Source organism: Eretmochelys imbricata, chromosome 20, assembly GCF_965152235.1.
Source record: "Eretmochelys imbricata isolate rEreImb1 chromosome 20, rEreImb1.hap1, whole genome shotgun sequence".
NCBI lineage: Eukaryota > Metazoa > Chordata > Testudines > Cheloniidae > Eretmochelys > Eretmochelys imbricata.
In genome coordinates, this window is record NC_135591.1 from 8,047,184 (window position 1) to 8,062,020 (window position 14,837).

The 14,837-nt window shown below is 53.1% G+C and overlaps 1 protein-coding gene across 1 annotated transcript in view; it reads left to right on the plus strand.

The window, feature by feature from the left end:
- Nucleotides 1-14,837, plus strand: part of LOC144277435 (mucolipin-1-like) — a 31,390-nt gene extending 16,553 nt beyond the window's left edge. The window contains exons 9-14 of the mRNA XM_077838181.1: nt 101-250; nt 1,870-1,971; nt 2,949-3,071; nt 4,135-4,341; nt 5,617-5,747; nt 8,249-14,837. Of these exons, the coding sequence (XP_077694307.1) occupies nt 101-250; nt 1,870-1,971; nt 2,949-3,071; nt 4,135-4,341; nt 5,617-5,747; nt 8,249-8,285 (750 nt within the window). The 3' untranslated portion in view covers nt 8,286-14,837. The remainder of the gene's footprint in view (nt 1-100; nt 251-1,869; nt 1,972-2,948; nt 3,072-4,134; nt 4,342-5,616; nt 5,748-8,248) is intronic.

Genomic DNA, 14,837 nt, shown 5'->3' on the forward strand with positions numbered 1-14,837 from the left:
CAAACATCCCCAAGGGACTCTTGGGAGTCCACATCAGCCCCCTGCTTGGGAAGCGTTGTCCCTGCTGTGGGTCCATCACCGCTCTCCATCCTGCTTGCAGGAGCTGGGCCATTTCTTTCAGAGACGCTACAACCAGGATGTCTCCCTGTCAGACCGCATGGAGTTTGTGAATGGCTGGTACATCCTGCTGGTGGTGAGTGATGTCCTGACAGTGTCTGGGACCATCATGAAGATCGGAATTGAGTCAAAGGTGAGGGGATGGCCAGGCATCCATTCCTGTGTGTGCTCTTCCCCCTCTCTCCAATGGGGCTGTGCCGGGGAACCCTCCCAGAGAATCTCTCTGGTAAAACATCTCCTCTGCACCCTGGGAATGCTGCCAGGGCAGGGGCACTGGCAGGGTGTGCAGAGCCACTGGAAGGCCACACCTTCGCTCCCAGCGGGTGGCGGCTGCTCTCTTGTGGCTGGGGCACTGGGATTCCTCCTTGCACCTCCCTGATAGGGTTAGGGGCAAGGACCCTGCTCAGTCAGGCCAGAGGAGAAGAGGAAGATGCTGGTCCTCTGGGAATGCACCATTTGCCCCCTGCCAGAGCAGTTAATAGCTGTAGCCTGAGGGGATTTTCCGGAGGAACTAGAGGAACCAGCTCCCTAGCGGCCCCAGGCCAGGGCACTCAATGGGAGTGAGTCACAAAACAGAGAGGCAGCCAATAGCCTCACTGACAAGTGACTTTGGCTGTAGAGCTGGCAGCTTGCTGGGCATGGAGATCCCAGCCTAGGTGCAGATGTGGGCACTGCCAAACCTCCTGCCTTGGGGTCATGTTCCCTCCTAGTTCAGGGCTGTTTGTAAGATCAGTGCAGTAATCCTGTGGCTCTGTAGGCTCCTGTAGAGCTTGAGGCACCATTTGCCTGTTCTGTTCCCAGCAGGGAGAGAGGGACAGGGAAGGACCCACTCTGAGACTGCATGGCCCAATAGCTGCATATGGGTGTCGGATTGCTGCTGTCCCCATGCTCTGGAGTGAGGGAACGATCATGGCTACTGAGCACGTCTGAGTGTTTAGTGAAATCCTGGTCTGCGCAAGTCCATGCAGGGCCCTGAGTGATGATCCCCCTCCAGTGTACAGCCCTTCCCCGCCACAGACCGTAATGTAGGGGACCCAAGGCACTAGGTACTCGTGCCAGGTCTTTGCCTAGTTTAAAAGGGCCCGAGTGGCTTCCTCCCTTCCCTTGGGAAACCATGCCAGGTACCAAGCCAACCCTGTCCTGAGCCCAACCTGTTCTGGCCCTTGGCCCATCCCAAAGGGGACCCCTGGCCAGGTTAGGACAGACAGACTGTGCTGTTGTCCTGGAGCCAGGCTTGGGAGTGATCAGTCTCCTCCTCTCCCCTCTGATTGGTCCTGTTGCTTTTCGCTGACCTGCCCTCCCCTCGCTTGCCTCCCCACTCCAGAGGCTGCAAGGCCTTTCCTGATGCAGATCTTTTCCAATCAATCATGTTCCAAATGCATAACGGGCTGAGGGCTGCCCTCGGTGTCTTGTATTGCTGCTCCTCGGGCTCTCCTGTCCACCTGCCGGTAGCTGTCAGCTGGGTTCTGCTCCCCTGGCTGTAATGGATTCATAGATTCCAAGGGCAGAAGGGACCACTGGGATCATGTGGTTTGGCACAGGCCAGAGAACTTCCCCAGAGCAGAGCTCTTAGAAAAACATCCAATCTTGAATTAAAAATTGCCAGTGATGGAGAACCCACCACAGCCCTTGGCGGAATGGTAGTGAGTGCTGGGTAGTCCAGGATACTAAGCACCTCAGCTCCTGTTAATGATGGGAGGCACGTTTGCTGTGAAGGGCGGGGCCGCCTGACGTGTCTGTGTCTGTCTGCAGAACTTGGCCAGCTACGACGTGTGCAGCATCCTTCTGGGCACCTCCACACTCCTGGTCTGGGTCGGGGTCATCCGCTACCTCAGCTTCTTCCAGAAATACAATGTGAGTGATGCCTGCGTGCAGACGCACACAGCATGTAGTGAGAGAGCTCTGTCCCAGTAAGTGGCAACGCTGCTCGAGGTGCTGTATTCTGCTCGAAGCGAAGGCCTGGGCAGACTTTGCCCCCTCAATCCTGACCTGCAGCATGCCACTGCATCTCCCTATCCCTGGCTCTTCTCTCACAGCTCTGCCGATCCCCCTCAATCCTGACTTGCAGCCACGCCCCTGTGATTACAGATGGGGTTCACCCTCCCCAGCTCTGCCAGTGCCCCTCAGAGCTGACTTGCAACCCCCCAGCTATTCCAGCCCTGCTTTCTCAGCAAACAAAAGTGGAACAATTCAATGTAAACCTGTTGTGCTGGCTAATGCTCTTTCTACTCCACATCAGTGCTCTGAAAGGATGGGGCTTCCAACGCTCCCTTTAAGAATCATTTTGCAGCCTGATAGTTCGCCCTGATACTCAGCTCCATTGCCCTGTGATATCATGCCATTGCACTTGCTCCTCTTCCTGGGCCACCTCTTCCTGCTCCTCCCCTAGGTTGACATGTCCCTCCTATTCCTAGGAGCAGCCTCTGCCACAGGAGACATGGGTCTCCCCAGCTATGCACACTCAGCTGCCTTTCCTCTGGAGGATCGCTGCTGGCCTGGGGACAGGACTCGGTCCCAGGTGCTGTTTCTGCAGGGCTCTGGCAAGACTTGATGCCTCTGCACGTTCAGTGTAGAGTAGCTGGGGCCTTGCTGGCTGCCATGCAATGCAGCAGGCCTCTGTTGCATCTGCTGCCTCCTCTCCCAGACCTTTGTGCTGCCCCCGCAATTATTATTGTTCCCATCTGATCTCCGTGTGGTGACTGATCCCATTATCCCTTGGGGATACCCAGCTCTATCATAGTATCCCCTTTGGCGTCTCCTGCTGACTCTGGGCTCCCTGATGGAGAGTTCCTGCACTATTCATGTTTCACAATCGCATCTGTCTCCCCCAGATTCTCATAGTGACCATGAGGGTCGCCCTCCCCAACATGATCCGCTTCTGCTGCTGTGTGGCTGTCATCTACCTGGGCTACTGCTTCTGCGGGTGGATCGTACTGGGCCCGTACCATGTCAAGGTATCATGGGGCACTGTACCATGTCGGGGTTGGTTGGGGAGACCAGGTCTGCAGCTGGGAGTGTTGGGGGCACTATACCATCTGGGGGGTCAGTCTGTGTAGCTAGGAGCATGGAGGGACTGTGCCATGTTGTGAGGGTCCGGGGAGGAACTAGGTTTGGCTAGGGGCATTGGGGGTGGGGGGACCAGTTTGTGTGGCTAGTAGCATAAGGGGGCAGATCAGTGTGTCTAGGGGCATTGAGAAGGGGACTGTACCATGTTGGGGGGGGGGGGAGGTCTGTGTGGCATGGGGCACTGGAGTCCTGCCTTTGCTTGGGTGGAATTCCAAATCCCCAGCCCAAGCCAGAGATCCCAGAGCCTTGAAGTCTCCTGCTGTGCTGGTGGTAGCTCTGCCCTGTAACATAGCAATAACCCTCCAAGCACTGCTCAGCATTAGGGGAGAACACAGCCAGTCTTGATCCCCATCCCAGTCCCCTCAGTGGGGGAAGATCCATAAGGAACCTCCCAGTGGAAACAAAATGATGGGGATACAGCAGCCCTTCCCCCAACACGCAGCTGGCATCAGCCTCTCCTTGCAGAGTGGGTAGCAGCAGCGAGGAATCACCCTCTCTGTCCTATTGCACTGTTTAGTGCAGCATAGGGTCTGGAGCAGGTGAGGCTGCTACAACAGAACCTCTGGCCCATGGCTTGGCTCGGCCTGGCTTGGCTGTGCCAGAGCCTCTGCTCCTGGTCAGGCAGCGCTAAGCAGCGGGTGGCGAGAGAGGCAGGAGGAAGTGAGGCAAGCAGGAAATGGGAGCCCTCAGGGGCCTGTTCCTGTTGCTACCCTGCTGGGGGATGTTGGCTAGTCCCTTCCCCTCTCTGCACCCATTTGGGGAAGGGGGCTAATGGCCGGATAGAGCTTATAGCAAAAGGCCCTGAAGAGGGAAGATCTGTGTTGCTGGTAGCTCTGCTGCCATTGAGCCTAGATGGTCACGCAGCGCTGCTCCAGCTCCCCATGTGGCTTAGCTCCAGGGTCTGCCTGGCCATACTGTACTCGGGGGCTTGGCTCTCTGTCCCATGTGCAGTTCCGCTCCCTCTCCATGGTGTCCGAATGCCTCTTCTCCCTCATCAATGGGGATGATATGTTCGTGACCTTCGCTGAGATGCAACAGAACAGCTACCTGGTGTGGCTCTTCAGCCAGCTCTACCTCTACACCTTCATCAGTCTCTTCATCTACATGGTGCTCAGCCTCTTCATTGCACTCATCACCGGCTCCTATGAGACCATCAAGGTCAGTCTGGGGAGTGCTGCCTTCCCTGGGCTGCAAGCTTGTCCGAGCCCGAGAGCCATGTCCAACCTGCATGAAATGGACCTTGTCTCAGGTTCCCTCAGCCACCTCCGTCTTGGGGTGGAGCACAGCATGTTGGGACATGAAGCCCTTCCAGCAGGGAGTATTGTGAACTCCATGGGCTGCCCTCTTAGAGTGGTGCCAACGGTGGGCTTAGTTACCCAATGACAGGTGTGTGGGCTAGGACACGTCCCCTCCCCCGGGCCTAGCTGCAGCTGGCAGTCATCGCCTGGGGACGTGGTTTGGAGACAGCTTTGCTTGAGACCATAAGCACTTGTGTGCCTGAGCCAGCCCGTTCCCAGTACGACCCAGGGGCTCCACCAATTCAAATCCAAAGTGGCGCCACCTATGGTCCCTCCGGCCCTAGCATGTCTGGCAGTGCTGCCATTGCCCTGTTGCTGCCAGCCCTCCAAGGGCTGTGGGGAAGGGGAGTGAGGGCCCTGGAGTCTGCCCTCATGTGTATTGAGTAGGGAAGTCCTTTGGGGAGGCTTTAGCTTTCTCTTCAGTTCTGTGGAACTTTTTCTTCTAGGCCTGGACAGAGCTGTCCCTAGGGTATGGCGAATAGGGGTGACTGCCACGGGCCCCATGCTTTGGGGGGGCCCTGTGCTCCATAGGCTCCAAACCCTGCTCCCCAGTGCCTCTTACCTGCTGGCAGCCCCACTGATCACTCCTCCCCCTCCCTCCCAGGGCCTCCTGTCTGCTGCCAGCAGCTGTTCTGCTGGGAGGGAGAGGGAGAAGTGGGGACTGGGCATGCTCGCGGGAAGAGGTGGGGTGGGGTTTGGGGGACGGGGTGGAGTGGGGGCAGGGCCTGGAGTGAATGGGGTGAGGCTGATTTGTCCCAGGCCCTGCACCTCCCATCCCCAGGATGGCCCTGGGCCTGGAACTTGAGCAGTGCAGGCAGCATAGGGTAAGCTTTCCCTATGCTGCACCAGGCCCTGGCATGGCTGCCTGTGAGGTGAGGGGATTGTCTCTGGCCCATCAGATCCTTGGCCTCTGCTAAGACCATCAAGGCTCAGCTAGGCCATGGTCAAGACTCCAGCATGTCCACACAGGCCCTGACCAGCCCTCAGATTAGTTAGTGCCCTGGATTGGCTCCCCCTCCCGTGTCCCCAAGAGCTCCCCTGCTGCTGAGAGGAGGCTGTAGGAGGCCTCTGGAGAGGGTTATCAGGCCAGGCTTAGTGGGCAGGCAGCCTGACTCCTCTCTGTCCATTTCTGCAGCACCAGTGTGAGGGTGATGTGCCCATCACACAGCTCCACATGTATATTGCCGAGTGCAAAGACAGCCCAAGGTCTGGCAAGTTCCGCTGTGATAGCAGCTCCTCCTGCTCGGTCTTCTGCTGCTGCGAGCGGTATGTATGCAGGGCAGGAGCCAGCAGGCTCTGGGGACAGGATGGGCTGAACCACTCTGCTCTAACCCATTCCAGTAACTCTCTAGGGGCAGACCTGGGTGTGGCTGTTAGGAGTTGGGGTGGGGGGGAGGGATGGTCCCCATGTACTAAGCGGAGAAGCGAACTGCACATTGTACACTGGTCAATAGAAAGGGCTTAAGAACATGCTTATAGATTAAACAGTAGTAAGTTACCGGGACCAGCTGGTGTTCCCCCAAGATTTTTGAAGGAACTCAAAAGTAAAATTCAATTCGATGTTACTAATGGTGATATGTAATCTATCACTGAAAGAAGCCTCTGTACCAGATGATTGGAAGGTAGCTAATGTAACGCCAATTTCTGAAAAAAGTTTACTGGCCAGGATCACTTCTGGAGCTTAACTTCAGCACTGGGCAAGTTGGTAGAAACCGTGGTAAAGAACAGAATTATCTGAGACACAGAAACATGATGTGTTGAGAGAGCACCAACATGGCGTTTGTAAATAGTGAGGCGTGATTATGAGGGGTCAGCAAGCATGTGAGTAAAGGCAAGCCAGTGGATAGTGTACTTGGATTTTCAGAAAGTTTGACATGGTCCCACCAATGGCTCTTAAGGGACTAAGTTGCTACGGGATAACAGGTAGGCACCCTCATAGATCAGTCACTGGTTAGACGATAGGAAGCCAAGTGTGGGAATAAATGGTCTGTTTTCAAAATGGAGAGAGTTAAACAACAGGGTCCCCCAAGGATCTGTACTGGGACCTGTGGTGGTCAACATATTCATTAACGATCTGGGAAAGACATTGAACAGTGAAGTGGCAAAGTTTGCAGATGATACAACATTATTCAAGATAAATAAATCTAAAGTAATATGCTGGAAAAAATAATCCCAACTACATCTGTATAATGATGGGTTCTAAATTAGTTGTTACCACTCAAGAAAGAGAGAACCATGGATAGGTCTGAAAACTTCTGCTCAATGCACAGCAGCAGGCAAAAGTGCTAACAATGTTAGGAATTATTAGGAAAGGAATAGAAAATAAGACCAAAAATATCATAATCAACTATATAAATCCAAGGTGTGCCCACACCTTGAATACTGTGTCCAGTTCTGGTTGCCTGATCTGAAAAAGGGTATACTGAAACTGGAAAAGGTTCAGAGAAGGGCAAGAGAGATGATGAAGGCTATGGAATGGCTTGCGTGCAAGGAGAGTCTAGAAAGATTAGGGTTATTCAGTTTATAAAAGAGATGATCACGGGGAGATATGATAAAGATTTATAAAACCATGAATGGTGTGGAAAAAGTGAATAGGGAAATATTATTTACACTTTCCCACAATACAAAAACCAGGGGTCATCCAATGAAATTAATAGGCAGCAGGTTTAGCATGAACAAGAGTGAGTATACTTTTTTCTCACATAACACAATTAACCTTTGGAACTCATTGCCATGGGATGCTGTGATGACCAAAACTATAACTGGATTCAAAAAAGAACTAGATGAGTTTGTGGAAGATAGATCCATCAATGACTATTAGCCAAGATGGTCAGGGCTAGAACCCATGCTTGGGGCAATCCTAAACCTCTGACTGGTAGAAACCAAGAGGGGAAGACTGAGTAGATCACTCCAACTGTCCCATTCTGTACACTTCCCCCTGGGGCTCTGGTACTGGCCACTGTCCAAGACAGGATGCTGAGCTAGATGGATCAGTGGTCTGACCCAGTATGGCTGTTCTTATGTTCTTTTGTCTCCTCACTGACCTCTCCTTTGATAGCAGGGGACTGCAGGTTGGGACTGAAGCCCACTGGCAGAAGTGGGAGCATAAGATTGGGATAGCAAGGGGCTGGTTGGGACTGAGGGGAACTGGCAGGGCTGGGATAGCCGGGGGCTATAAGGACTGTGGGGCACCAGGAAGCCTGTAACCTTAACAAACGTATTAGTCCTTCGCTTTCATGAGCTCCATATCAAACTACTGGCAGGAGCATACTTACAGCCTAGAGATGGGAGGCAGCTCTTGAGTCCTTCCCCAGCTGGTCCCTAGGACTTGGGGTGGAAAGGGACATTTGGACAGATTGTTCTGTCTGGGTATAAAAGGGCCTCAAACATCAGGCTAAACAGCAGCCAGGTCAGTAACTAGCAACCTGCTCAAGAACCTCCTGGCCCGGCCCTTTCTCTGCAGCAGGCATCACTGCGTAGGGAAGTCCTCAGTGCAACGCGCTGTGCAGATCAGCTCCTGCTTGAGCTGTGCAGCTGGCAACAGGCTGGTGGGAGGGACATGATGCTCCCAGGTGTTGCAACTGTTTCTTTATGGTGCAGGCCAGTCCTCGTGCAGCCTGAGCTCCACTGAACTGCATGGCAGCCTCACAGCCGGCTCTGCTCTGGGGCTGGATTCCCCCTGTCCTCAGAGTGCCCAGTGGTGCGTGTGCCAGAGGCCAGCATCTAGCTGGGGCTATACCACTCTGTTTCCTCTGCTCACCCTGCAGGGCTCCACTGCAGGACAACACGCTGGTGGTGAATTGACAATGCAGCTGTGGGAGAGCCTGATCTGTGTACCTGTCACCCTGCTGTACTGCTGGGGAACTGAGCCTGTACATGGAACTGCATGGAGGGCATTGGTCATGGGGACAATCCCAGCCCTGCGACCGCACCCAATGGCAGCTGCCTCCCTGGCTGGACTCCAAGGACCGGTAGCAGGAGTGGGGCTATGTGGCCCCCAAGCAGAGACGTGGGTGAGCTCTGTCCACCAAGATGAACCCTGGATCTGCTGAGTCAGCCCTTAGCCTGTAACACTGGCTCGGCTCAGTACGTGCTGGCCACGTGGGCTGGAACCTTGGGCCACAGCTTTTATGTAGCACCTTTATTTACCTTCTGGCTTTTACCGGGCTGTGTGATCCTGGGGGGGGGCAAAGCGGGGAGGAAAAGGGCTGAGGGACCCCCTTTGTCACTGCCACGGCAGTGCTAACCCTCAGCAGCATCCTCCCCTTTTCCTCCCAGCCTGGGGCCCAGCAGAGACTGCTGAGTTTATGTAGCGGAAGGAGTTCCCCTGATGGAGCCCTTCCTCCCTTAGGCAGGGAAAGCCCAGCGTTGCAGGGGGCTAGGAGAGTTTGGGAAAGATGCTGCTCTCCAGACCTTGTTTCTGCTCTTAACACCCCCCTCTCCCAGTTGGGAACTGGTCCCATCCCCAGAGCCTGTGTCCTGGGTACTCTGTCATTCTGCATCTTGCTTTTTCCAGTCTCGGCTCTCTTCTCTGACTGCTGCAGAGATGCCCCACTGAGGGCATCACTGAGTTACGCTGTGCTGTCTGCTGTCTGCTGGACTCTTGATAGGTTGGCTTTAGTTTTGAAGGTGTTTTTAAAAATGTTTTCAAGCTGCCTCCCCCTCCCGCAACACGCAGTGCCAGGGAGGGGAGGGAACGACGGGGCCCTTCCTGCTGCCTCAAGGTGTTTAAAAAAGTCTTTGGGGCCTTTATTTTTTTGTCTACATTTGTTACTTTTAGAAACAGTCTGCTCTCCCCTGTTCCTACTGGAAAACCCTGTGGGAAAGGACAGGTTCTTTCCATGCCAGCAGCAGCATAGCCCCAGGGCCCTTTTCCAGTCACCTTGCCGTTTTAATACTTTTAAAACCATGTGTTTTTAGGAATCGCTGCAGTGAAGACGCCAGCCTGTCCTGTGCATTGTTTGCAGCCGGGCACTAGTGTGTGCGCTGAGAGTGGCTGCTGGCTAGCCTCTGTGGACCAAGACCAGTCAGATCCTTTCCCCTAGGCCTAACTCTAACTCCAGGGAATAACTCTGAATCCTCCAGGTCCAGGGCCTGCTGGTTGTTCTAAATTCCTCTCACATTGCCAGGGTCTCTAGCATCCCCATGAACAAGCGATGGCAGCAGAACCTGCCTCCCCTGCACACAGCCTCTGCACTCTGTTTGGTTTGTGCTGTTACTGGTGAGCACCTGAGCCAGGCAGTGTAACTGCACTTCCCCAGAGGGCTGGCAAACAAAGGAAAGTGGACCAGGAGACCTCCCCTTCCCCACCCATTCTCTGGAGTGGACTCCTAACAGCTGCAGGTACAAAAACAGGCAGATGGAAAGGCGCAATCTGAAGGAGTGTTGTGTGATGCGCACATAGTTACATGCTACAGTGAAAAGTGGGCTGTGTCTACACTGGGTGTATCTACACATCAGTGAAAGGCTTGTGATGGGAGAGGCAGAGCCTTTCTCTGCAGCTGGAAACTTTTCCTGTAGTGGAGGAAGGGCACCAGCTGCAGGGCACTACCCTGCTAAAAATAGCAGTGTAGACAGGGAAGCACAGCTTGGGCAAGTAAAGCTGTGTGGGGTATGAACTCAGTACAAGTATCTTTACCCACCCAAGCCACACCTCATGGTCAACACTATTTATAGCCATGTGAAGGGGGCTACATGCTCCTGAGAGAGGGGGGCAATGTAGACATGCCTTTAATGGTTTTAAGCAGCCTCTGTTCCTTTAAGGCCATGTAGCTAAAAGCACAGTGGGGGAAGATTATGCGGGCTCCCGCTGGGTACCAGAGACACAATCTGTAACTGGGCACAGGGACCAGATCTCCTTAGGCTCCCCATCTCCCTTGCAGCATTGAGCCCCAGGCCCTGGCTGCCTGTTATCGGTGAAGAAAGCCTTGTGCACTGGGCACTCACTGACCCACTGTGTGGAGAATGAGCTATGGGCTGCCCTCCACTCCCAACACCAAATAGAGCTTGTGTCCTATGCAGACTGGGAAGGCCCCCAGGGCTGGGCGTTCTGGAGCCCAGCTGGAGTCCCTGTGAAACGGGGTGTGGACAAATTGGCAGCAGCTGGGGACAGACTTGGCAGCATCCTGCCTCCACCTCCTGTGAAATCACAAGCCTGTCCACTCTGAATTCACTTACAGCCTGGAACTCTGCAGGAAAGGGTCTCCAGCAGGGTCAGGGCTGCGGGCTGGCAGCAGCATGAGGAGCATTTAAATCTTCCTCTGGCAGAGCCCCCAACTCAGGAAGCTGGCACCTCTTTGGGTTTTGGAGAGTGTTCACTTTGCGGTGTTGGGGTCAGCATAACCAGCTTTGGAGCTTGCCTGCAGCCCCTCTCCCTGGTCAGGGCTGTCAGTACTGGTGATGTCAGTAGTACCTGCTCATCTGTTGAGGGAGATCCAGGTTCGGGCAGGTCCTTGGGCCGCTGAATGCCACTGAGATGAATCCCCATGAAGATGAGTGTGGCTGTGAGCCAGCCCTGGTGATGCTAGTTCAGACTGCGGCTCTCAATGAATTGTGCTTCAATCAGATTGTTGCCCAAACCCTGGTCAATGCACACTGCAGCAGGCAGCTGGGTTCCTAGAGGCCCCCCTGCCTGATGGCTTCTCCCAGCAGTGCCATTGGTGCATCATCTCAAGTGAGTTCCTCCCCCCTTGCTTAATGTGTGGCACTCTTCCTATTGACTGGCAGGAGGCTGAGTGGCTTGTACATGTTTTGTTTGGCTTGGAGCGTTGCCACCTGTGCTCAACTCCTGTGTCCCAGGACCGCAGCGGCTCTGTGAAAACCCCGCGCTCTGGACCATGGGCGCTAGATTCAGGCTGCACGGTAAGAGGTTCTCAAGTCTGGGGCTCCTTTCCCATGTGCATGCTCTGACCATTGCTGCTCTGTTGAGAGCAGAGTTAAGCTGACAGGAGCACTTTTGAACAGCTCCGCTGGCCCTTCCACTGTAATGTCTGTTCCCTCTGCTGAAGGGCCTGGTGCACAGCTGGCCTAGGCCCTAGTGACTGCTCCCATGATCTGTCTCCTCTGTGGCTGGCAGAGGCCTGTGCTGCTGGAGCTGGCTGAAGGGGCTGTTGATGTTGCTCTGGGTGTGTTGTCTCGTGGGCTGTTGGACAGGATGGGTCAAGGGCATGTTTCATAACACAAGCAGCTGTTCCCCTCTGGAAGCTGGCACGGCGGCAGCTCAACATTATTAGTGTCCCCTCTCCCTCTTGGAAAACTCCACTGACGACTGGCCTCCTGCAGCTTGTGCTGTCCCTCTGCTGTCTGTCTGCATGGGCCACTGCTGTCAAGGGAGGAAGGGGGCCCTGTCTCTTCTAACAAGCCCCTTGCATTCAGCCCTCTCAGTAGCTCCACGTTGCTGTCTGTCCCTCTCAGTGCAATGGGCTCATGCCAAACCCCTTCACCCCACTCTGTGTGGCTAGCACGTGGCCCTGCTAATAGTGCCAGCAGCTGAGCCTGGGTCTGTGTTCCAGACTGTACAGGATGCATCTGTAATAGCCCTGCTCTGGTGCCAGGACTGCTGTGCTGGGGACCAACTGTTGCCACAAGTATCTGCCCTACGCTCCCCAGGCACAGGGGCTGTCACTCTGTCTGCATTGCTGCTGGGGTGAGGAGCTTATTACAAGCGTCTTGGCACTGATGAGTTGGTGCTGGGGAAAAGGAGGCATCTTTCAGTGATCCAGCTACGGAAAATGATCCTGGCTGCTGCCTGCCTCTGTCTGCTCATGCAGCCCTTTCCTCTAGGGGTTATCAGTGCTGCTGAATTGTGACTTTCGCGGAAGCCTTGCAATATTGGGTGTGACATTCTCCCCCCTAACCCCCCCTTGAAACTCCCTGCATCATGTGCTGTCAGGGGACTCTCAGCTTTTGTTTTAAAGAAAGTTTCTAGCCTTCCTGGTTGTGGAGAAAAAGCCTAAAGGCTCAGAGACCAGCATGTTTGTGGAAAAACCCTAAGTCAGAGCCCTCTTGATGTGGGGGGACAGACTGATGATTTTTGAAGGCGGGTGGGTGTGTGTGGTGAGGGAGGAGGCCACACTGGGCTGGGAATGGACCTTTTCATTAGTACATCACTACAAACTATATGAAGCTCCATCATGCACCTGTTGCTTGGAGTGTCACCTACCACTGACCTTTCACCTGCTTTCCTGGTGATGTGGGACCGGAATGCCGCCTGTGTCACGGGCACGCACAGTCTGAGCAGGCATGCTGGGGGCTGTAGAGCTGCCAGCAGACTATGCCCTAGAGCCAGAGAGGGCTATTTGGCCACTATGGTAATGCGACTCCTACACCAACTGCGCCCAGTGGCTGAAGCCTTCAGGTGTGCCAAGGTTGCAGTTGCCCATGGACCTCTCTCACTTTTGTTTGTTTGGATTGGGCTGTGAAAGCTAAAGCAGCCCTTGCACTTCTGTTCGTGGCAGTGGGCAGCACTAAGGCTGTGGGATTGGTGTAAATAGTGTGGGATTGTCAGTGGCAGTTGATAAAGGCAATCTTGGAGAAGTGGCTGTGTTCTCTGGTGGGTGTGTGCAGCTGCCTTGCTTCTTAAGGGCAAACTGCACCAACTTCGGTGTGTCTGTGTTTTAACCTATAGCACTTTTCCCTTTTCTTCCTCTTCCCCTCCCCTTACATAATATAAAAACGTGGGTGTAGCTAGGTAAGTTCTGTGGTGCCCTGAAGCGCTGTGCAGAGGCCAATGGCAGTAACAAAGGATCTGCTGTCCAGGAGATGTTTACAGGCAGCCTTCATCACTGTCTAACTACAGTAAACTGCCCTGTGCAACCCAGCACATGATCACCTATGACTTGCACCCAGTGCAGGCTGTGTCTGAGGCATGAAAAAAGCATCTGTCACCAAAGTGACTTTTGTTTGTGTCCCTCAAACAATAAGAGCCTATTTTAAAAATATCAACTTCTGGATCCCACAAAGCTTGTCTGATAAGGTCCCCTGTCCCTGAGCATGTCAGCTTAGGTGAGTGGAAGCTTGAGGGTTTGTTGAGGGTGCTGGCTCTGGGGGCAGGTCATGACCCCTTTATGGAGGAAGCCATGGGGCCAAAGCAGCTCAGGACAAGACACTTCCTTGGCAACAAAGTAACATCTACAGCCTGAGGGCCTCTTACTTTCATGGTAGTAACTAAAGAAGAGTTGCGGGTCAGCGGATAATCAGCTGAATATGAGCTCCGTGTGTGCTACTCTGGCCAAAAGGACTACTGTAATCCTGAGATGCATAAATAGGGACCTTTTTAAGTAGGAGTAGGCAGGATATGGCACTGGAATTGTGTGTCCAGTTGTGGTGTCTACAGTTTAAGAAGGATGCTGATAAATTGGAGAAGGGAGGAGAAGAACCATGAGAATGATTAAAGGATTCGAGAACATGCTACTGATAGACTCAGGGAGCTCAATCTTAACGGATCAATAAGGGGTGATTTGATTCCAGTCTAAAGTACCTACATAGGGAACAACTATTTAATAAGGAGCTCTTAAGCCTAGCAAACAAAGGTATACCATGCTAAAATGGCTGGAAATTGAAGTTAAATTCAGGCAGCTTATAAAGTAATTTTTTTTACAGTGACAGTAATTAATCATTGGAACAACTTACCAAGGGTTGTGGCGGAGTCTCCGTCACTGGCAGTTGTTAAATCAAGGTTGGATGTTTTTCTTAAAGAGTTGCTGTAGGAATTTTTTTTGGACATGTTCTTGGCTACTGCTCAGGACCTGCTACTGCCTGGTCCAGGGGTTGCAAATTAGGAGGGGTGGGGTTTTGGGTTGAAAACACTCACGATTTCCTTATTCCTTGCTTGGGGGTACAGAGCACAGACATGAGCCCCAGGTGATACCAGAGTGGCCCTTTTGATTTTTTCATTGGCTTCTTCCTTGCTTATTTGCAATGACTTGGCTGCCCATGCACCTGTCACCAGTCCAGGGATGGTTGCGAATTAGGAGGGGTGTGGCTTTCGGCTGAAAACACTCACTATTTGCTTCTTCCTTGCTAATGTGCAATTGATTTATTTGATGATTGAGGGGTGCTGTTTCATTTTGTGGGCGAGTATGTGAAAAGGGAGGAGAGAGTTGGGGGTACAGAGCACAGACATGTGTCCAAGGTGATACTCGAATGGCGAATTAGGAGGGATGCGGCTTTCTGAAAAATCAATATAGCGCTATGAAATGTTGATTGTTATGACCACCACTCAAAATGTACATTTTTATTTATTACTTAATGTCAATATTTTAATCCAGTCACTGGTTTGAACATTTTTTGCTTTTGTGAGTCATATTTTCTCAAATTTTTACTGTAGCTGTATATAAAAATACATATTTCATTTAA